General features: G+C 40.3%; 2 protein-coding genes across 6 annotated transcripts; both read left to right on the forward strand.

Moving 5' to 3' along the window:
* The first annotated feature begins 2,186 nt into the window (after positions 1-2,186).
* Positions 2,187-13,537, forward strand: LOC118406727 (tubulin--tyrosine ligase-like protein 12). Of its 3 annotated transcripts, none has more exons than XM_035807014.1 (15): positions 2,187-2,373; positions 3,203-3,366; positions 3,853-4,014; positions 4,380-4,416; positions 4,606-4,765; positions 5,635-5,771; positions 6,237-6,436; positions 7,051-7,266; positions 7,866-7,940; positions 8,857-8,968; positions 10,167-10,318; positions 10,886-10,970; positions 11,165-11,233; positions 11,819-11,957; positions 12,821-13,537. In XM_035807014.1, the coding sequence occupies exons 1-15, from the start codon at positions 2,224-2,226 to the stop codon at positions 12,970-12,972; spliced, it is 2,010 nt and encodes a 669-aa protein (XP_035662907.1). In that variant the 5' UTR covers positions 2,187-2,223; the 3' UTR covers positions 12,973-13,537. The 3 variants fall into 3 exon arrangements, with proteins under 3 accessions (XP_035662907.1, XP_035662908.1, XP_035662909.1); XM_035807015.1 differs by having other exon boundaries at positions 7,878-7,940; positions 12,821-13,532; XM_035807016.1 differs by lacking the exon at positions 7,866-7,940 and having other exon boundaries at positions 12,821-13,535.
* Positions 13,538-14,038: 501 nt separating this feature from the next.
* LOC118406728 lies at positions 14,039-22,585 on the forward strand. 3 transcript variants are annotated; one of them, XM_035807019.1, is made up of 10 exons: positions 14,039-14,189; positions 16,809-16,885; positions 17,345-17,446; positions 18,149-18,208; positions 18,705-18,968; positions 19,535-19,612; positions 19,814-19,942; positions 20,724-20,843; positions 21,221-21,317; positions 21,576-22,585. In XM_035807019.1, exons 2-10 carry the CDS (start codon positions 16,817-16,819, stop codon positions 21,596-21,598), a joined length of 942 nt encoding a protein of 313 aa, XP_035662912.1. In that variant the 5' UTR covers positions 14,039-14,189; positions 16,809-16,816; the 3' UTR covers positions 21,599-22,585. The 3 variants fall into 3 exon arrangements, with proteins under 3 accessions (XP_035662912.1, XP_035662911.1, XP_035662910.1); XM_035807018.1 differs by lacking the exon at positions 17,345-17,446 and having other exon boundaries at positions 16,809-16,987; XM_035807017.1 differs by lacking the exons at positions 14,039-14,189; positions 16,809-16,885; positions 17,345-17,446 and adding an exon at positions 17,070-17,222.
* Positions 22,586-22,863: the final 278 nt, after the last annotated feature.

Here is a 22,863-nt window from a genome sequence, read left to right on the forward strand (position 1 = left end):
TTGAAAGCGAAATGATATCTATTCTAAATCTATGTCCACTTAAACTTAAACTTCTTTTCCGTAAGCAGTAGAAGATCAATTGTCGGATATTTACGTAGGTAAAGTACAGCCCCTACCTGTGGTAAAGATTACCCAGCAGACGATTCCAGCTGCGACAATTTGTCTCCCCATTTCGCGCCACGCCCGGGTCCGGCTGGGCGGATGGTTTGTTCTTCCCCGTTAATAGTGCCCTGTTAATAGTGCAAAGTTGTCCCCGGTGTCGTCACAAGAAAAGCTGTATACCTACTACACACGGGCTTCTAACAAGGAAAAAACTGTACAAATACAAGAGCGAATGTCTTAGTTCTAAATGAAGAGACGTTTTGAAGCAAATTATAGCAGGATAAAACTATCACAAAGACGATTAGTGAACATTTCCAAAAGTGGCAACAACAAAAAATAACAACAACCAAACGACAACTTCAACGTCAATTTTACACTAAAACGGGTGGTCTGTTCGTTACCTACCTCTATGTTTTCAAAATTGTCACGAGCATATCATTCAGTCCCTCACAATGTTGTGACATGACGGATAGCAAAGACGCCTTTATTACAATAGAGACACGAGTCCCAAATCCGAGTGATTACATTTTAAATTATTCATGATGGCGGGTACTGGGGACAATGCTGAGCTGTCATGTCATCATCATGAAAAATGACGCCTGTGTATGTCTGGTAGACATCGTTTGATTCCACCGCTTCACCAATATTTCAGCTCTATGATCTGTACTATATAAACTTCAAAACAGGTGCTACCGAATTAGAGAATGGTCATTATGTTTGCGGAAGCAGCAAACACATAGTTTTCCTGCAGATATTCTACCAAAACGCAGGAAAAGCTGGGGCTGTACCAAGCTCTCTACGTTTCCAGCTTTTTGATTGGCCACAAAAGGGCTTTCCTCGGGGATACGTCACATGTGAACCTATCAGCAAAACGCTTGCTCAAACCGGGATCCAATGAAAACACTGATGACAAAGCCTTTGGCTGTGAAATACAGCTTTTCGATTGGCCGAAACTCTATGCTTGTCATCGAATAAACCAATGAACGCACAGGATTTAAACCGGCCGGGCCACCTTGAGCAACATAACGTTATAAGAGTTATAAGATATAAAAAATCGGTGCAGAATCATGTCAAACCACGTAGCATAGTGGGGAATGATACGGCCTCACACGCTGAAGGCCGCAGGATCGAGTCTCGCTGGGTCACTTTTTTTATTCCCCATTTTAGATATGTATCTTGTATTTACAACATTTTCATCTTGCGAACAGGGCATCGTTCGTTTTACACGCCTTTTTCAATTTTTTTCTTGCACTCAAAAGACGTGCGGGGCGTTACGGTCGGTCGGACGGTCCGTGTGGGGAGCCGGGGGGCTTGCCAAGGCCTCGTTGCCTTTCTACTAGTTGTTTCTTTTCTTGCGATTTTTCCATTCCTTTCCCTTCGCAAACATCCTGCATTTTTTTCAAAAATGTTGCCTTTCTAGTTTTTGTCAACTATTTGAACGATTATAGGGTCTTGCCTATTGCATGCAGCCACATTAAAGCTATCCAGATTAGACATAAAAACCTACCTCTAGTGACTTTTCAATGGTTTGCAGTCGTGATTTTTTTATTTCTCTTTACCGTGTGGTTCAGGTGAAGGTGCGGCCATTTTGGTTCAAGTCCTCGACAATGTTCGGTAAACATCGGCTGTAGTCGGTAGGTCCACTCTCTGTGTCCCGCCCACCGCCAATATCAGGTTCTACACGGAATGCCATTAAACTAACTTGAATAAACCCTTTCACAGATATCAGCACGTATGTAAGGCGACTGAAATTATATGGACTATGATACTTGACTAGTACGGACTGTCAGATTATAATCTACATGTGTGTATTTTGCCTAGCACACTCCTAAAATACCCTCCAAAATACTTATTTGTGAGCATCACACTAACAAACACTCGTTACGGGAGATAAACTGCATGACTAGTAAGCAACGCACTAACGTTACTCATGGAGGTGAATTTGTTGATTAAAAAAGTATCCTGCAAACGCCAGGCGGTTCACCAAAAGAATTCAGTGACCATTACCAAACGAAACACTATCTCGGTCATCGGGACAAAAAAATCGTCACTAGACAGACAGACCGACAAATATCACAATATCTAGGTCATCAGGAGACGAGTGGTCATAGGTCAACCAACATGGCGGACGCCGAGCAGGCCGTAATTGTCCCAGTGGACCATCGTCAGATGGATTATCCGACTTTTCTGAAGCTGCACCGGGGACAGCTAGCTAATTCTGGAGTGCCAGAGGTCTATTGGCCAGGTGTGCAAAAGAAGATTCGAGACGAAGTAAGATTTAGCGCTGAAATCACGCGGCAAATGTGTCATGGGGGGAGGGGGGCGTGGTAGTCAGATGACCACGTTGGTTACATGTATACGTAGGAAGACCGCGTCGACCGCCGTTGCTAAAATTAACTGTTCCTGCGGGAACCGATGAAAAACATACGAAATACAAAATTTTCAGATTATGCATTCACCAGGCAAAAACCAGAACTTTATCACGGACATTGATTCTTGGTTAGTAGCCGAAATATTTACAGTTTTCTTGTGTCGTAACCCCCCAAAAAAATATTTAAAAAGCGATAGCCCTCGGCTATTGATCTGACAAAATATTCCTTCCTTTTTTCACTATTGACAGGATGATCCTCTTATATTATATAATCTTTTGAATAACTCCTCATGATCCTGTCAACCCAAACCCAAGATCTGACTGAGAAAACCTTGTAAAATGATGCAAAAGGAAGACATTATTCGCATTCCTGAGCAAGAATGATTGTCAATAAGATTTAAGAAAGTAGATATCTTGCGCAGACAGTGTTTGAAGCCCCAGGTACTAGGTGAATGGATGCTTTCAATGAAAAAAATATATATATTTCTGTGTTCTCTGCTGTCAATAACACTTAGGTCACTATTTACATGATGTTTTCTGTCAATACAGGCTTTTCATTATTGATGACGTACAAAGTATAATTTGAATCGTCCCACTACCATGTTAGTGGGCAATTAAATTAAGCAGTAGCAGTATGGTTAACAGAAGTACGCTGAAATTCAACATGGCGCAGATGACGTCAAATGAAGACATCAGAATGACATAATTCTTTTCTTCTGATGGAACTAGGTCTACGATGCGGGACATTATTTTGGCATGATGCAGGTAGAAGAAGATGAGGAGGAAGGGGATGATGAGGGGGGTGGGGACAGAAACAACCCCACCCCAGGGGATCACAGGTGGTGTGTCGTTGTCACAAGTGAGGATGGCGTGGACAGCAGTGATTCCAGCAGGTATTTTCTAATGCATCTGCACATCTTGGTTAACTGATAGCCTCACTTCAGTAGACAAATATTCCAGCTTCCGGCATTTGTACATGTCAACTACTTAGTACTAATACTCAGATCCAAGCAGAGGTTAAGTGTGAGGTTATGCTCCAGCTTTTATGTATTTATTTCCTTACAAGTCTATTGTGCTGTAATACAACAAGGAAGGTACTAGTATGAATCTATGATGAAACAGGTGTTCCTTTATGAGCCTTGTGTTGGACATACTTTTCAGTTTTAGACATTTTTGTCAGGCTTTCCATTTTGTCAGGTCCTACAAATGATCCTACAAATGGTACAAATTTAAACCAAAACTTATTGACATTCCTGGTGACTCTGAGTGATGAGTAGGAATATTTTAATTCAAGTATTCAAATTATTCAGATGATTTTCTCTGCTTTTAGACTGCCAAGCCTTTTCTTGTCAATAGTACTTTTTTTGGCTCATCCCCAGTATCTTCCTGGTTGACCATGCGTGGACATTCCAGTACGGGTACGCGCGGCTGCAGCTACAGCAGGTGCCGGGACTTCTGGGCAGGATGGCCGCCCTGATGGACATCTGTCAGGAGCTGTCTGAGGAGGAGAAGACAGAGAGGGTGCTGGATGAGATGTGGAGGTTTGTTTGTTTATTTCTTGCTTGTTTTATGTTTGTTTGTTTGGGGAGTTAAATGGAAGTGCCCTAATAGTACCCAGTGCATCTGTTTCATGTCCCTGGGAATGAGAAAAAATCCATGCAATCAATTCGAATTCCAAAACAAATATATCTCTTTCTCCCTTTCCCACCTCTTTATTCCCCTATCTTTTCCTCCCACTCTTTCCCTCCCTCCCTCTGTCTCTCTCTCTCTCTCTCTCTCCTCCTCTCTCATCCCACCCTATCTCTCTCCCTCTATCTCTTACTTTCTCCCTCCTTCTCTTTCTCTCTCTCCCTCTTTCTATGATATTAATTGAAGTATGCTCTGTTGCTTCTATTTCTATATCTAGGTTTACCTGGCAGTACAAGTTGAACTTTCAGGGAGCTGTAAGTATGTTTTCCTTGCATTATGAAGTGTGATATTAATTTACGACTTCAGTAATACATGTACTACAATTCATAGTATGAGTCCACGATGTCAATGCCTGACTCTGATAAAGTTGTTACACATTGCCAGTATTTCAGACATTAATTTTATCTGTGTATGATGGTTGACTGTTTTTGTATCAACATTAGACAGCTGATGACAAGATAGCATTCTGGTATGTGAACGATGAGTTTGGGTCCCGGATTCAGCACTGTGATGAGCCAGCCTGCAGGATGGTGCCTTTCTACTATGTCCCCACCAAAACTTCCTACACACTTATGTGGCTGTTACAAGACCTGGACTGTGGAGGTATGTATGCTACAAGTAAATGGTTTGACCTAATGATTATGCTAAGGTCACATTTCTAAACCAGTGGCTGAGCAGTACAAAAAGTACAATTCGAAAGACAACAAAAAATTCTAGACCAGTAGCTGAGCAGTACAAAAAGTATTATTATTTTAAAGACAACAGAAGATTCTAAACCTGGACAGACTGAGCAGTAGCCTGCATACCATCCGTATTCTACCAGGGCTCCCCCTAAAGGGGTAGCAAGTGTAAGGAGCCCCGGTAGAATACGGATGGTACCCAGGCTAGCTGAGCAGTACAAACTGTATTTTAAAGACAACAAATAATTCTAAACCTGGACAGACTGAGCAGTAGCCTGCATACCATCCGTATTCTACCAGGGCTCCCCCTAAAGGGGTAGCAAGTGTAAGGAGCCCCGGTAGAATACAGATGGTACCCAGGCTAGCTGAGCAGTACAAAATGTATTTTAAAGACAACAAATAATTCTAAACCTGGACAGGCTGAACAGTACAAAAAGTACAATTTCAAAGACAACAAAAGATTCTAAACCAGTTGCTGAGCAGTACAAAAAGTATAATTCTAAAGACAACAAAAGATTCAAAACATAAAAACAACAGTCATGAACATAACTTGTGTATATTTCTTGATGACCATAATATTAATCAAAGTAAAATCCTAATAGATATCAGCTCTACAGCTTTGGTTATAGGCTAAACAGTCCTATGTGAGAATGACTGTATCTGCAACATAAGGTAAATCTGCAGGCTGACTCAGGGTACAATTATTACTTTCATATAGTTTGTACATTGTATCTCCAGTCATTTGTAAATGTCTGATGGCATTAACGGCAAAATGTTATTTCCTCTCCTCAGATGAAGTGACCCGTGATTTTGCTGATGGACTCTCTGACGACACAGAGAGAAAATGTCGGCTGCTTGCCTGGATTCCACAGGACTTTACTCACATCTCACCCAACCAAGGAATTTCAGTCGATGACCAATTCTACTGGGTACGTTTTTTTTCAGTAGTAGATTTAAAAACGTAGTAGATTTTAAAGCCTATACACTACGGTACCTGCTAACAGTGACTTAGCTTGGTTTGCAGTTTTATTTGTTTGTTTTTGTTCAAAACCAATAAACTACTTTTAGGTAAAGCACATTACTTAATGTGTTATTCATAAAGTATACGTTGTGTAAGTTTTGAAGACCTTTCACAAATAACTTCGGTGATATAGGATGCAATACTAAACAATATGTCAATCTTGATATACATGTTTTGTACATGCACCTAATCAAAACTTAATTGCTATTTTTTTGTTAGGTGAATTTGTACACTGATTTCTTAAATAGCAACAGATCTAGATTAGATTATATATTCTAATAGGCCGAAAGGACTCGCCTTAAGCAAGTAAGCAATAGTAGAATAAAGTGTGTTAGGAAACAAAAATGTTAATGTAATGCATTCTGTCCTACAGACTAGACTAAAAGGATGCAGGGAAACTTTACCTATCCCAGATGCCACTGGGAATCCACTAACCAATAGAGAAGGGCCTTACAAAGTGTACATGGATATCCAGGTCATCAGAGACAACCTGACTGATTCGCAGTTTCAACTCGTGGAGGAGGAAAGCCAAGCAGATATTGTGTGGACACGAAGTCATCTTCGGGACTTTAAGTAGGTTTTTTTTAAATGTATTACTGAATCATCAGTGTTATCTTTCACAAGTCTAGACTGGTGTTACAGTATTATATTTGTAGCTACATGTACACATTGAACATAGTACATCTTATCTTTTTCAAAACATGAGTTGGATATTTGTGTCAATTTTTGTACTCCTTTCTATTTCAAGATACAGCTACAGTAGTTATTCCTGTTTCTTTCTTCACATGACTGGCAAACCATTATGAGGTGTAGCACACCGGATTTTGTAAGGTAGTGAGTGTGTAAGACTGACACGGAAGCTGTATAAGACTGCACTCAGTGCACTGTATCTTCTAAGGTTTTATCAACTCAAACTGTGGCCAGTGGTTTACCTACTAGTAGGTGAATATTGCAAGGAGAGCATTACCCTTTGGTTTTATGTCCCTCCAAAAAGTTAGGTATTAGTAGTACCAAGAAGGCTTATTTAACCTCCTTATTAGTACTAATTTCATTGGTGTAACGTGCCATTTGGTGTAAAGTTCTTTTCCCAAGGACACAACATTGGCACTTGAAACTGAGAACCTTTAGGTTCTAAATCAACATCATGTTCATCACAATTTGTCTATTGTTTCCATGGCAACTCCCAGGACCTTCAGTGTGGATCGCCCTGATGTCTACATTAACCAGTTCCCCTGTGAGGGTATCCTGACTGTCAAAGACTGCCTGGCTTACATTGGTCAAAGGGCAGTGACCAATCAGGACCCAGAAGCTCTGGAGAATGGTCCAAAATGGCTGCCAACGACCTTTAATCTTGCCTGGGCTCTCCCACAATTTGTGTCCAGCTTTCAACAAAGGGAGGAAAGGTATGGTTTTATCATCACTTTAGCCTAGTAGTAGTTAAAGGTAAAAACTCAAAAAGAAAAAAAAAAAAACTAAAAGATGTCCTAAAGCCACTGTCACACAGTATGGAAAGTAGTCGGCCAATAAATCTGGAAAGTCTAAAGGACATTATCCACTGCATTATACATCCGGTGTTTATAGATAAGCCGATGTTTGCAGGTCGTCTTGACCAAGCAATCTCACTCATATTTCAGGTGAAAGATACACTCACAGGCCTCAAAATCCTTTTTTCTGCATATGAGTGCACTGGCGCAGGTAAACACCACATTAATACCTGCACAGCTCCAATTTTCACACTAGCTACATTATTATTATGCAGGTGGTATTTTGAGCCCAGACTTGATTCTGTTTAAAATTTGATGAACTGCTCGCAATCAAATACAGATGAAGCTCATTAACTGTGTGACAGGGGCTTGAAGAACCTAGCACAGTCCACCTTCTACTAGACTACAACATAAAACTACAGTATCAGAACACTAGGCAAGGCACAGACTATTGGAAATAAACTGCACATTATGTACATGTACCACGCTGATGTCAACCTGGATGAATAACCGGAAAGACTGCTTCACAGGCAAGAGGGCATCCCATGGGCACTTCCACAGTTTGTGTCCTGTTTTCAACGGAGAGAAGAAAGGTATTCAAGTACATTTAGTTATGGCTTTCATACTCAGACTACTATTATAGCTAGTTGCTAACATATTAGAAAGCTATCTTGCAAAATCACTTCAAATACTTGTGATATACATTGTATACTACTAGGTAAATGTGTATGAACTAATATTGATATTTGGAGAGATTTAAAAGATGAAATCTAATAATTTTATTCATTGTTTAACTGTGAATTTCTATGCTATTAGGATCATGTGTACAAATTTGATGTTTAACAAATGCCAATTCATTGTTACACTTGCAACATGAATATGGTAAATATTCTAAAATAATTGCTGCATTTTGATAAATGCTGATCACCCCAAATGTCTCACAAAAATCAAATGCCAAACATATTTTTTCTTACATCAATATGTTATATGATTTCAATAATCTAAAAGTTACTCATTGTTCCTATATATGAAACTCAGCTGCTAAACTGGGCTGATGATGTTTCCAATTTTGAGGGCGTGTCCTGTAGCTAGCAGTCAGCCAATCAGAGAATTGGTATTACTGAAAGGAAACATTTGGGTGATTCTGTGATTGGATAACATCTGATTAGAGACCACGCCCACAAATTAATCTAATTAGTGGAAACCTCAGCCCAATTTAGCAGAGCCTCCCCAAGTTATATTGTATAAATGTGCGGCAAGTACTGTATATAACGACAGTCATGTATGAAAAAACATAACAATCAGGTCTATTATACTGTAATGTCTTGATTACAATTACTTGATGATTAAGAGACTCTATGTTTATACACAAGCAAGGCTCTGCATTTGAGAATTGGTAATGTCAATGAAGCATGCACAATCAAGCACAATTATTTAAAGAAAGCGCATCAAACCGTGGGGCCATTGTGTATAATCTAGTCCTGTCAGTAACGCCCCTCTCCCGTGTAGGGGTCTGGACAACCACTGGATCCTAAAGCCATGGAACCTGGCTCGAGGACTGGACACTCAAGTCACCAACAAGCTGCATCACATCATAAGGCTCTCCGAAACATCACCGAAGGTTTGTCATCATCTAAACAGGGATAAACAAGTCCACTAGCCCTATTGTCCAGGGCAAGTGAAAGTGCTGTTCGGGCAAGTGCATGTCCTACCCCACTTGTCCGATCGGGCAAGTAAGATTTTTCCATTGATTTTAGTGCAATTTTGATATACTTGTTACTTTTTACAGTCATGACATCAAGCAATTGTCTACAGAGGAAGTGAAAATGCATATACTAGTAACAGTGACATTTGAATTTTGGGCAAGTGAAAAATTGGTTCGGGCAAGTACGTATACATTTTTTATGTGCTTGCCCGATAGGACAAGTGAATTTTAGAAAACTTGTTCAACCCTGCTAAAGCCATTTTTTACTAGATTGTGACTACTGAATGACTGACCAAAATTAATTTTTGTGTATCCTTTAATTTTGTAGCTGGAGTAAATTTAAAGTGAAAGCAAAAGTATGATTTAAAAGACTACAGAGCACACACAAAGTAAAGAAAATTTGGTCTATGAAAGTCATCATTTATCCATGAAACTGCCCTCAAACAGTCAGAGGCTACTAGTTTCATATATAGGCTCATGGACACAAGATTGAGAAGTTATAAATTAGATTCCTAGAAGCTATTTAGCATTCCTAGCAAAGACGTTGGGTCCGTGGGAAAGACATTTCACACGACATTCCTCTCTCCACTCTGGTGTAAAAATGGGAACCTGACTTTGGCTGGAGAGGTAAAAAGAGGGGGATGGGACCACCTTCCAATTCCGTGCCCTTAAAACACAGTGGATGACATTACCCACTACTCCTACGGCCTCAAAAAGGCTAGTTTACTAGTTTAGTTTTACTAGACTTTAGTTTTATTCAGAAAATCAGCCTCGCAGTTTGTGAAACCAAACTGAATATCAATGAATTGTACAAATTGTTGCATGGCGAATACAAAATATATAAATAAGAATTAATTAAACAATTACAAAACATGATGCAGAAACACCTAAACAAAGTTGTACGTAATGCCTTACAAAGAACGCCGAAGTAAGGACAGGAACGTCCTACACAGAGTATCACTACGAGGACTCGTTATACAGGCGTATGGCCTGCTATGGAACTATGGAACTACCTCTACCTTTTTCAGGGATTCAAACTCAGACCCTTCAGATGATATCCTGTGATATCTCTTAACCAAAATATTGACTGTTTCTTCGATCACTATTTCTTCAGGTTGCGTGTAAGTATCTGGAGGACCCCGTCCTGTACTACAGAGAGGATGTTGGTCAGGTGAAGATGGACATTCGCTACATCGTCATGCTGCAGTCTGTCAAACCACTCAAGCTGTTCGCCTACAAGGTGTTCTGGCTGCGATTCGCCAACAAGTAAGTCCTTACACAATGTTGTTTTTTTCGTATGCTGTCCTGGTTTGTAGTATACATCATCTATGAGAGAATGCAGCATGGCTTATTCCGTATCACACAAGGTGGGAGCATATATAGGAACCGAGGGCAAATACACCCTCTTGTATTCCTTTAATGTCATACTCACTGGAGACAACACACATTTCAATGCAAAATGCACCAGAAGTTGAGATTTTTATTTAAGCTGTTAGCCAACAAGTAATTCCTACATACGTAGTACACAATGTCCTTTCCCTTGTATGAAGTCCTTGTATATACATCTATAGAGAGCATACAAGATCTTGATGGCATCCCCGCGTAAACCTTGGACTTACATGTATGAACGACTTACCATAGACCATGTAGTTCTCTTTTCACCCACAGTAAGTCCAATGGTCTGAAAATGAACTTACTCAGGGAGGACTGAAGATAGACTTACTGCCTAAATTGGTGTAAAGGCCTTACTCTGGATAATAGACTCCACCAAAACTTGAACCCCTCAAACATGGCAAAATGGGGTGTAATTATTTTTGTTTTTATTGCATCCAGGCCCTTCTCCCTGGACCACCTGGATGAGTATGAGAAGCACTTCACAGTGATGAACTACACAGAGGGTGGCACCAAGTTACATCAGGTCAGTGAAGTTGCACCTAGGGCTTTGTACCTAAAAAGTTAGTAAATTACCCAATGTTATTATTAGAAAGAAGGTACCCAAAATATAACCTTCTTGGTAAAGATAATAAGTCAATCAAATCAAATCAGTCAATGAATATTCCATGGAGGTTCGACATATCTAAATTCTAACTTGTTTGACTGGTTTTCTCGCAGGTTCATTACGATGACTTCATCCCTATCTTTGAGAAACAGTATCCAGACTTCCCATGGAAGGGTGTAGAGGTAAAAGATGTCTTCTTTTTTTTCATTTTTACTTTCAAAAAATTTCTGTCCTATAGTTATTTTTCTTTTCTGTTATTAATAATATTTTTTTTTTATAATTTTCTGTATAGTAAGAAGATTAATTAACTGTATGCTTCATGATTGCACAGTGATTGTTAAGTTTCAATTCTAAATGATTATGACTGACATCTAATGAGGAAAAAGTGCCCTATACAGACAATATGATTTTGTTATATTTTCTCAAGAAATTTAAAAAGATAGTGCAACATCATCTTGGTACAAATCCTGATTTCATCTGCCATTGGTGATTCACTGCAAACCATGCATGGAGGCCTGGCAAATCTCTGTCTCATCTCAGCCAAGCAACACAGTGATTTGCATCATTCACAGGGATGGCAGGCCTGGCGCACCCAGTCTGATATCAGTCAAAAAGTTGTAAGGTGGTATAACCCCAACAGTGCACTATAACCCCGTATGTCAACTACCTAATTACATCAAGAAATATACAAAGTCTCTAACTATTTCATGGAGATATGAAACCTTTCATGTAACTTTTCATAATTTATTTGTTTCTGTTGCCTGTAGTTGTCCATTTTCAGTGCCTTTCGAGAGCTGTTTGAGTCAGCTGTCAGCAGAGAGGCGCCGTATGGGATTGGACACTACCCCATGGCCAGGTCCCTCTATGCCATCGACCTTATGCTGAAATGGGACAAAAATGAACAAGGTAAATGAGAAAAAGGACTGGAGGGAGTGGTTACACATAGTGTGTACTCAGCACAGTAAAGGTAGTAAACTAAGGTAATGGTCATCCTGATGGACAAATCACTCTGAAGGAGGCCTGGCAAGCCTCCATTTCAAATCAGCCATACATTATTTCAAACAGTTGCCACAATTTTGCCAAGCTTTTACCACCTAAATGATCACCAAAAGACTACATTTCTATTAAAAGCACAAAATCCCACCATCATACAGAATGTGTGACAGTTCATTAACCACTGCCTTCAAAGAAGAAGTCAAACCCGACAATAGTATCCATAGTATCATGTAGTTGATTAGACACTAGTTTTATGTACTTACCTCTCTTAGTTCTTGAGACTGTGTATGCAATTAGCCCTCGGGCATGATTTTGCAAATAAACAACTATGATGATGATTTACATCATTCCCCGGACAGGAGACCTGACATATCCCGTCTTGAAATCACCCAGCAAAAGAGTTTGTCACCCCATAAGTGGTGGTATAACCCTGTCGTGTGTAAGCACTTGAACCGATTATGATGATGATGATGAAGAAAGGTAGTCCTGTAACCTTTTTGAGGCTGTCGGGGCAGTGAGTTGTTGTCCACTGTGTCTAGGACACCGTATTGGAAGGCGAAGCCTATCCCTTTCCTCCTATTGCCTTTTACCTCTACACCAAAGTCTTGGAGAGAACTGACAGAGAGGAGCAAGGGAACAGTCAGGTACTCATTTCAACATCTAGCTGTGACATGACTGCACAGTCTTATATCCACTAGTCTAGCCACTTGGCCCGTTGAGACTACATAGAAAAAAACAGATGACATTGTCATGACTTTTTTTTTCAATTTCAGGAGAGAAGATTATGCAGCCAGTGTTGCTGGAAGTCAACTTCTGCCCAGACTGTGATCGTGCCTGCAAGTATCATCCCAACTTCTTCAATGACATCTTCTCGGCGCTGTTCTTGAACGACTTTGCTGATAGACCTGTTGCAGTTATCTCATAGTGCATAATTATGCATTGTTCACTTAAATACAATATACATGTACTATGTACATTGTACATGAAGATATTCTGAAAAGGATATTTGTGTGCTTAGAATACCTGAGTTTCAGAGAGCCTTTAAGTGCTAAAGTGGAAATGAAGGATTGATTCAGTTTAGCTATTCTTCCACTTCCATCATAGCAGAGAAGACAGATGCTATGTACAGTATTTACAGGTTCATTATATGGAACTATACAGCTCTCTTTAACAAGCACACTGAACGTCCCATCATAAGGACTGTGACCCTTTCATGTCAGGTGAGAGTTACAGCCACAACTCAAACTTAAGGCTTCTAGTTCCATGCGGAGGCAGGGCTACTTAAACCACTGGACTACATATGTGACCTACTACATAATTAAGCAATGTCTTGACGTTTAATTTTTTTTTTTAAGAAGCAACTCACTAAGTTTCATTTTGTCTTAGTTTGTTTCACATTTTATTATAGGGACAGCTTACGAATCTACTCCCAAGTTTTATTGGGAATTAAAGAAAGATATATGGAGCTAAATTGAGCAGCATTTCTTTTTTTTCTGGATGGTTCTTTTTTTTTAATTTAAAAGCAGCGCATCCCAGTACACTAGTGTCAGAATATCTTTCATGACATGATCAACCAAAACACTTATCTGATTTCATATAAATCTTAGTCTCAAGTAGCTCTCTAGCCTTGTTTGGTTTGACGGTTAGTAAACAAAGAAAAGGAATAGATACACTTACATTACTGAGCTCCCTACACCTCTCAAAAACGTCTTGACCTACAGAAAATAAATTTTCCCACCGGGCATCAAAATGAAGGGTTCTACACGGCTATTTTCCCACTTGTAGTGGCTTAAGGTAACTCTTGTTACAACGGATATAACTGTTAGTTTTGCAAAGCCGGATATTTAAAGGGACAATCTGCGCACGGTTTTAAAAGCGTACAAAGGACCAAATGGTTCGCAAAATGTACTCATACATGAACTTCCCCAAAGTAGTGCGTACATCTGCTTAGAGATGGGGTATCATCTGGTCACTGACCGGTCCCTGCCGGTTGAGAGGCATCGGCAGCTGTGACCTGGTGTAACATCACCGAGCGCTGGCCGGGGTTAGAATACCACCAGGCGCATGCGCCGTACGGCTATAGATGCGCCTCCACCCATTCCTTAGCGTGGTCACCAAGAGTTGGGAAACCCACAACATCTGGTAAGTTATGCGTGTTGTTAACTTCGTAATGTTGAAATGGGTGTTAGATATCCATGATAACGACTTTTCATGGCATCTACTAGCTGTGGTATCGTCTGCAAGTCGACTAATTGAACAATATGCGCACTCCTGATGTTCAATGTACAGCATTCCAGGCTACACTCTAGCCGCATAACACCATCTGCGTTTGTTTTTGATGTTCCCTGCGTTTGGAATTTTGCACGTTAACGGAAAATCAGTAAATCTTTCTTAAGTTTACCTATATACTTTGAGTAGTTTTAGTTGTTGGCTATTGTACAACGATTGTTCCACACCGACTTTCCCTGACAGAGAAATTGACGTGTTGGAGTCGTTAATATGTTAGAAAATTATCGGTAATGTGGCGTTATACATGCTATTTTCCAGAATTGTAGAATTACGTTTGGCACGTATACATTTGTAAAGACATTATCTCCGGAAAAAGATATACATAGCGTTCTGTACACGCCCCCTTCACCGCTTGTGTCTCACCACTTGCTATTTTTTCACTGAGCAGATTGTTTTTCTAATGGTTGATTTGGGTCAGGATGCGTTATATGACCCTGTGTACCACTGATCCAAACATTCCTATAATAGTCCCCGTGACAGTGATCCTTTGGTTCATGCCTCATATATCTGCCATGCGTCTGAGTTAAGGTACACTCATCGCACTTGTGTCAAGCTTACGTCACTGCGGGGTTCGTTCACTGCGCCACTGCTTTGTTATTTTCTCCGATTTTTTTTTATAATTCAGATATTGCGTAAAACGTAAAAGTATGACTAAGAAGACGACAAAATACAAAAAGAAGGAAAAGAAGGAAAATTCATTCTATATCTATAAAATTCGTTGAGTATCTTTCGAACCAACCCCGCAGTGACGCAAGCTTGACACAAGTGCAGTGGGAGCGCACCTTAACAGAGTATCGATATCCGCAAATAACTAAAAATGATTTTAAACCATTTCGGCTCATATGAACTCAACAAACAGATGTGTCTTTATTCAACTGGTTTCGACAGAGATGACAGAATTATAGTACTATTAGTAGAAGGTATGTACAATATTTATAGAATTATTGTACAGGGAAAATTTCCCTAGCTCTTTTTGTGACGGAACAATGGACAATGGCGTTCTGCCCTAATTATAATAGAACTGCAAGCAGTGCGCATGTCGGAATTCTAACTCACGACTTTTTTAGTCATGAAGTAGGGTCATATGTCACTAAATACTAGACTACGAATGTTACGCAAAGACTCAATACATGTTTCAACACGTAAAAGAGTTTCGTTTAGTTGCACTTTCGCTGCACTTGCGTCACTGATGGGCTCGAAAGATACTCAACGAATTTCAGACATTAAGGACGAATTTTCTTACTTTTTTTGTCGTCTTCTAAGTTATACTTTTACGTATTACGTAATATCTAAATTATAAAAGTCGTAGAAAATGACGAAACAGTGACGCAGTGAACGAACCCCAAAGTGACGCAAGCTTGACGCAAGTGTGGTGAGATTGCACCTTTATATTGTCCGTTTCCTGATGTTTCTGGTACGACGGTGGTCTTCAAGCCTTCTCGGTATCGGGAAGAAAAGGGATCACATTGTAAAAATATTTTCTAAAACGTTTTATCTCTACGCTATTATGTATAACCTCGAGGATGCTCCCTAACAGAAATATAAACAAAGTAACTCAATACGGTAATACTAGAAGCATCTGTCTGGCGATAAGAGAATGTACGCCACAACTGACACGCAAAATGACCTGACCCGTTTGTGACAGTTACGGCCGCCTGGCGCGTTGGTACACCCGATCTCTCGATCTCGGAAGTTAAGCAACGCGCGGTCCGGACAGTACTTGGATGTACATTGTAGCCTCACGAAGCTTTCCACGAAATTGTCTTCCGGGAGGACGTAAAACGGGGGTCCCGTGCTCGAGGAGGTGCCTCGACCACGTTAAACAGCCTCATTACCCACACATTGGGTACCTACTGGCTGCAAAATACACCCGATATTATTATTATAGTAACCGAGCCCAACGTGAACAACAAACATGCAAGCCACAGTCAGTGGGTGACGGATTCTTTGGGGTGTTTAGGAGAATTCTTTGGGATATCAGGTTGGGACTTAGCTTAGATACTTTTCCATTCTGACAGTGAACAAAGAATCATCATCATAGTTGGAAGATAAGAATTAGAAATAAAAGCTTGTGAACACATTCATTGCGTTCTTTGTCCCAGTTTTGCATAAGCCACAAAAAGTTCAAACGTATGTTAGATTTAATGTAAAGCATGTTCCGTCTGCCATCATAGAGTTAGCCATATTGCGAAGTGCTCTCACCAAAATTTGGCTTACAATCCGGATACCATGTATGTGTGGCAGATATCGCTCTTTGTCTCTAGTATTACGACTTAAAGAATGCAATCCATATCTTTGTTATTTACATCTGACACATTTCCATATATGCCAATAGCAGTTACTCAAGGAACTGGGATCATCCAAAATCATAGCATGCTGCTTGAGTAACTGCGATTTGGCATTATAAACAAACAATCAAAGGGCGGTCGATACATTGTTCTCAATCATGACACCTTCCCCGTTTGTCTCCAGACGTTAGGATGTGCAGAACCACAGGTTACAGCGTGAAGGGGGCGTACTTCTTGGGAGTCGCCCTGCTGTTTCTGGGAATCTTTAGCATCCTGCTGGGTGTGATCGGGCTGGGCGCGTGTCATGGCTACTGTGTACCTCTGGTGGCGCACGTGGGCGCGCCTATATGGAGCGGAATTGTGGTAAGTATACAATATAGAGAAGAACTATTATTGCACAACGATTGTACACGGTACAATGTATGGCAGCAACTATTACACAAAGTCCAATTATTACACAATGGCAAAGTCTGGGCCAACTATTATACAAAGTAAAATCTTCAGTATCCTGCTGGGAGTAATCGGGCTGGGCGCTTGTCATGGCTACTGTGTACCTCTGGTGGCGCACGTGGGAGCACCTATATGGAGCGGGATCGTGGTAAGTATACATTATAGAGAAGAACTTTTATTGCACGACGATTGTACACGGTACAATGTATGGCAGCAACTATTACACAAAGTCCAATTATTACACAAAGGCCAACTATTATACAAAGTAAAATCTTCAGTATCCTGCTGGGAGTAATCGGGCTGGGCGCGTGTCATGGCTACTGTGTTCCGCTGGTGGCGCACGTGGGCGCGCCTATATGGAGCGGGATCGTGGTACGTACAAGCATTTTCGGTCGACATTTGATACATAGTATATGCGATGTAGACGTACGACATTGTACAAATATATTACATCATCACACACTACTATGGCCTCGTCCTCCAGAAGTTCGTATGCCTAAAAAAATAATACCTCGAGCTCGTCTACGTTATTGACATATGTTGGCTCCTAAATGCCTGGTTTTGCGAGGCTTGCATTATTCCATTCGATTAACACACTTCTCGTCATGTTAAGAGCAACTGTCTTTTTAAGAAGTGGTGGCGTTTTTCATTTGTATGTCAAGCTCGATGTTTTGCTTCCGTGCAACGATACTGTAATAACAAGGCTAGTATGTGGATCATTCGGTCCGCTGTCTGCGGTTACTACTGACGGTTCAGCTGGTGTCAGGGGGTCAGCTGTTAAAGGAAGCTTTGTTTGTGGTCAATAAAAATATATACTTATTGTCATCGTTTGTATCATTTACAAATTATCAATCAGACAACTTCAAGAGTATCACTGCCTAACCTTTTAACTCAATAGAACCACTGGTACGTTTCACGTGTACTACATTATCTCATATCTAGGTTACTAGTCTAACTAAATATCTCCATAGTCGACACGCCAGCAGCAAACCTCTTTAGTTGATGTATATACCTTTTTTTTGCCTAACGGCATGTAGATATGCACTGACATTGATGCAACGTTTTGTGTTCCAGGTCTTGTTAGCTGGTATATTCGCCATCAGAAGTGCTTACAACCCAGGCGATGGTTGTCTGGTACGTACGACAGCGACATCTAGCGAAATATGTAGATACTCCAAACGTGATTTGTTTATACATTGTTTACGTTCTACTTGTTGGTGTCGGTAAAGATGTGTAAATTGATAAATAGCAGTTACTCAAGCAACTGGATATGGTTTTGGAAAATCGTTTCGAAAATCATATTCAGTTGCTCGAGTACCTGCTATTTGCCATATCTGTAATGTTACCTGCACGTCTAACCTTCATCAACGTACATACTTTTTTATTAGCTTGTTGTATTCTTCTTGTTTGCTGTATTGTTTGCAGATGTATTTTCTTTTTTTATAGACCCATTCCACACATTACAGAAAATGTGGGTTCCTTCGTCTCTGAAAGTCCCAGAAAATGAAGTCAAACCCAATAAAAGCTCCGTACTATACTGTTTATCAATGATTGTCTTTTTATTGTCACTTGCAATTAGCCCGTGAGAAAGAATTTGCAATAAATTTTGCTTTGTATCGTTTTTTCTAAGGTTACGGCGTTCCTCGTCTTCGTGTTGTTCGCCTTCCTGGCGACGGTGACTACAGTCCTGGTGGCGCTGGTAGAGCTCGGCCAGGAGCACGACATCTACTACGAGGAAGCCTTCGAGACCCACACCAAGCTCATCCCGATCACAGGACCGGCCGTGGGCGGGGAGGCTGCGGCTGCTGAGGCGACCACCGGCGCCCCCACCACCACCGGCTTCCCCTTCACTCCCATACAGCTGGACGAGGAGGTCGCTGTCACCGTACAGGACGTGAGCCGAATAGTTTATTAAAGGTTGCCCTTACATCTGGTACTAATGCTTTGGGGTTGCGCCCATCTCCATTTCTGTAGCCCGTGGGCCACACAGTGTAAGTCACTATAGCCTTAGCAGGGGGCTAGTCGGCTGGTAGTGACGTGTGTTTAACTCCCATACTCTCCCTCAGAAAAAAACAGTGTTTACCGTTTTTAAAGTTTTTGGTATGACATGGCCGGGGATCGAATTCACGACCTACCGAATGCAAGGCGAGCACTCTACCCACTCGATCATTGCACCGGTAAATACCAAGTGATAAAATACATTTCGTGTTTTGATAATAGCATAGTATGGTACAATGTATGGCAACACCTATTACACAAAGTACAAAATAGGTGTATAGAATAAGACTTAACATACTTATTAACATAGGCTAAAAGGGCTAAAACAAGATATAATGTTACAATCGAGTTGGGCTAATACATAAGATGTTCCACAGTTTGTATACAAATCTACAATACACAAAACCATGGCATCGGTTAGTTTGTTCATTTATACTTTCAATTGTTTTTCAACTGTTGCAGTTGTTTGCTGATGGGGAGGCTGCACCAGCTGCCACCACTACTGAGCTGCCCTTCACTCCTATTGACTTTGAAGAAGAGGTCAGTATTCTTAACTATACCTAGTACCTGTACCTGTCTTTGATAACCATTATAACCACCTTTCAATGTCCATACTACAGTAACTCTGAATGTAAAAACAAATACAAATACTACTAAGAATGAATTTACAAAAAATCAGGAGTTTCAACTGAAACTTTGACAAGGCGAAAAAATATCTTAATTGTTCTTTCCTTGTTCAAGATTGCCGTGACGGCGCCGCTGACGTTCGATGACGGTGGCAGACGTCGGCGTGAGGAGGACGCAGACTCTGCACCCGACACCTCCACAGACAGCTACAGGAGGGTAGTGTACAAGGACTGGCCGTACTATGTAAGTCCATTACCGAGCAAAGAGTGGGAAAATTTTTGACTAGTACTATACTAGTCTGGAAACAAGTGTAAAGGATCGTGCAATTTTGAAAGTCCTGACGGAGAGGAGCAAGGGGCCAGTCCCTGACCTAAGCATTTGGCAGTTAGTATAGGCTATGCTAGTCTCTGACGACAAGGCACGTGACGTTCATAACTGTGACGTGCGCAACTGGTCAAAAGTTGTTGGAAGTCGATATCGGCCACTATCCGCCAATTATCCTGAAGAAGAAAATGTGAAAAACCTTAAAATCCTTATCTATACACCTTTCTCACGCGGAGGCCATGATAGATCGAAGAAGAGGTCAATGAGGCAAACAGACAAAACTTATTTCTAAAATCAGGTCCCATTTAGTTTTCCCCCAAACCACACAAATTTTCATGATATAAGATGGAATAATAAATATTACAAGAAGTGTTATGCACCGAAAAATGTAGCAATTTAGAGTAGTGTAGACTGACCCCATAGTCCCCTAAGAGATGCAAAATAAAAACATAATAATGCAAATTTTTAACGAATTTGCAGCCATTCACTTATTGGTCGATTTCCTAATTGGCAGGCTACCATTGGTCGAACTGCTAATTATGATGGACAGCCTTTTGTTTACCACATTGAACTCGTTTTAGATCTATCATGGCCGCCGCGTGAGAAAGGTGTATTGTGCAATATAACAAACAACACAGATTGTTATCTTAAGATGTTGCTCATAAATTTTGATTGTTTATGTGCTGTTTTTATTGAACAGGACAACTACGTTGCGATAATCGTGCTGGTGCTTCTCAGCGCCATTGTTGAGGTCATCCTCACCGCCATCCTCTCCTGCATCTCATGTGCCGCCGTCTGCTCCGGTTACCATGGACACGAGGTACGTCACAGATCATTTGCATATTCTGAAAAACACCGAAACATGATTTCACGATCTAAAGTTCGTCTTCCAATACGATGCAGTTTTTCCCTATTGTTTTGTACCTTGCGTAAATACTCATATGTATCGGTGTGGATGGTTTTCTAAAATTATCAGTCGTTAATCCTTTAAAATGATGAGTATTGAGTTGATTGTAATTTTTTACTTTAAAAGATATTGGGAAAATATTACAGTTTGATTCTCCTTGTATTTTCCTTTCATTGTTTTATGGTGCATAGTAAAGTACCTAGCCTGTGTTGTCGTATCTGGTGTTTGCTCACACTGGCGTTCGTTTCTAGCATATATAAGTAATGCTATATTTATTTTTACCAACCCAGGCACCGGCCATTGTTGTTTATGATGGGGTTAGCGCCAGGAAATTAGGAGGAGGTCAAAGGGCAGTACAGCAGCCAGACGGTACCATTGGGATCGAAGGTGGGTACGGATGAACAATCCGTTTGCCCATTATTTTTTTGATTTATATATCAACAATTGTGTTTCATATGAATAGTATTTCAAAATGTTATTAAGTATTCGTATCGTTGACTTGAGCATTCAGTATTATTGGGTGCATTTTAAAAGTTTTCTTCGTCTTTTTCTATTTGACGTGAATTCAAGTATAATCTACGATCTACGTGACTTTTGCCAGACTACTCTCGTTGACTACCCTACTCATATTTCATCTTATTTTAGATGTCAAGAAGGAAGAAGTATAGATACGGTTGATGTCGGCTCGAAGTGATCCATAATGACAGTGGATAAGGTACCTTCGACAAGACCACTTACAAATGAGTATTCTCAGACAGTACTTCTACTGCCATACTGTACTCCCACAACGTACCTCTTACCTCTAACTCCAGTTTTTGGCGACGCCACAGGGGCAAGTCTAACAGTATAGTATGCGTCCAGTTGTTATCCTTGTGTATTACATTCGAAGGTGCCTGACTTGGTAACCTTCAATACTATATGGTGCTACTCTTGTGTGTGAATTTAATTTCCTTTTATTGTACGAATTGGTTTGATATATGATAGCAACGTTGCCAAATATATACAGAAACAACCACCTGAAAAGAAAGCACGTAGAAGCAAGTCATGTATTGGCGACAGTTTGTAAATATAAACGCTGCGCAATTAGCATTTTGTAGACCGCTTGAGACGTTTCTGACGTTTATGTATAACATATCCGTATCTCTCTACATGTCGATACACATAGTCATAGAATGAGGAGTGAATGGATACCTGTACTAGTAATACACGTATTTGTAGAGCTGAATACTTTGACGGTCGGACGTTTTCGTTAACCTTATTCAAAGGCAGAGAATCGGACCTATACATGGCTAGCTGGATACCAGAGTACGATTCCGTTTGGTTGTAGTTCTTTGAATATGTTGCATGTGGCATTTTCCAGATTTTTGATAGCAAGAGGGACACAATACGTTTCACGCGGTAGTCAAATTCTATGCAGACTATGTTGTAATATGTAAGTGCACGTTATAGTATGAATATATTGAAAACAGATTCGCCTGCTTATACTTAGGATAGATTTACTATATATGCTCACATTTGTGCTGTTTATATGTGAGATTTAAGCATATGAGATTTAAGATGCACTTTTAAGGTGTTTTAATGCATGTTTTAAGACAATGCAGTAGATAAGGCCATATTGATCATCTTCTAGAAATCCCGAAACTGAAGCGAGTGATAAAAAAGAAGAGTAAGATAGAATGCTCGATTTTTTAAAACTACAAATATGAATGAACACATGAGCATGGTATAATGAACACATCCTTTTCCGTTGTAATTACAGATAACACTGTAAATAAAACATCTACACTTATCCTACCAAGTGGTACGTTGCGTTTTTTTCATAAATTTTATGATGATAACGAGTATTGTCAACCCACAACCCACCCACCCCACACACACGCATGTGAAATTAAGTAAAGCACACACAAAACAGCTACAGTGACAACATTGCCAT

This window comes from Branchiostoma floridae, chromosome 19, assembly GCF_000003815.2.
Source record: "Branchiostoma floridae strain S238N-H82 chromosome 19, Bfl_VNyyK, whole genome shotgun sequence".
In the NCBI taxonomy this organism is placed as follows: domain Eukaryota; kingdom Metazoa; phylum Chordata; class Leptocardii; order Amphioxiformes; family Branchiostomatidae; genus Branchiostoma; species Branchiostoma floridae.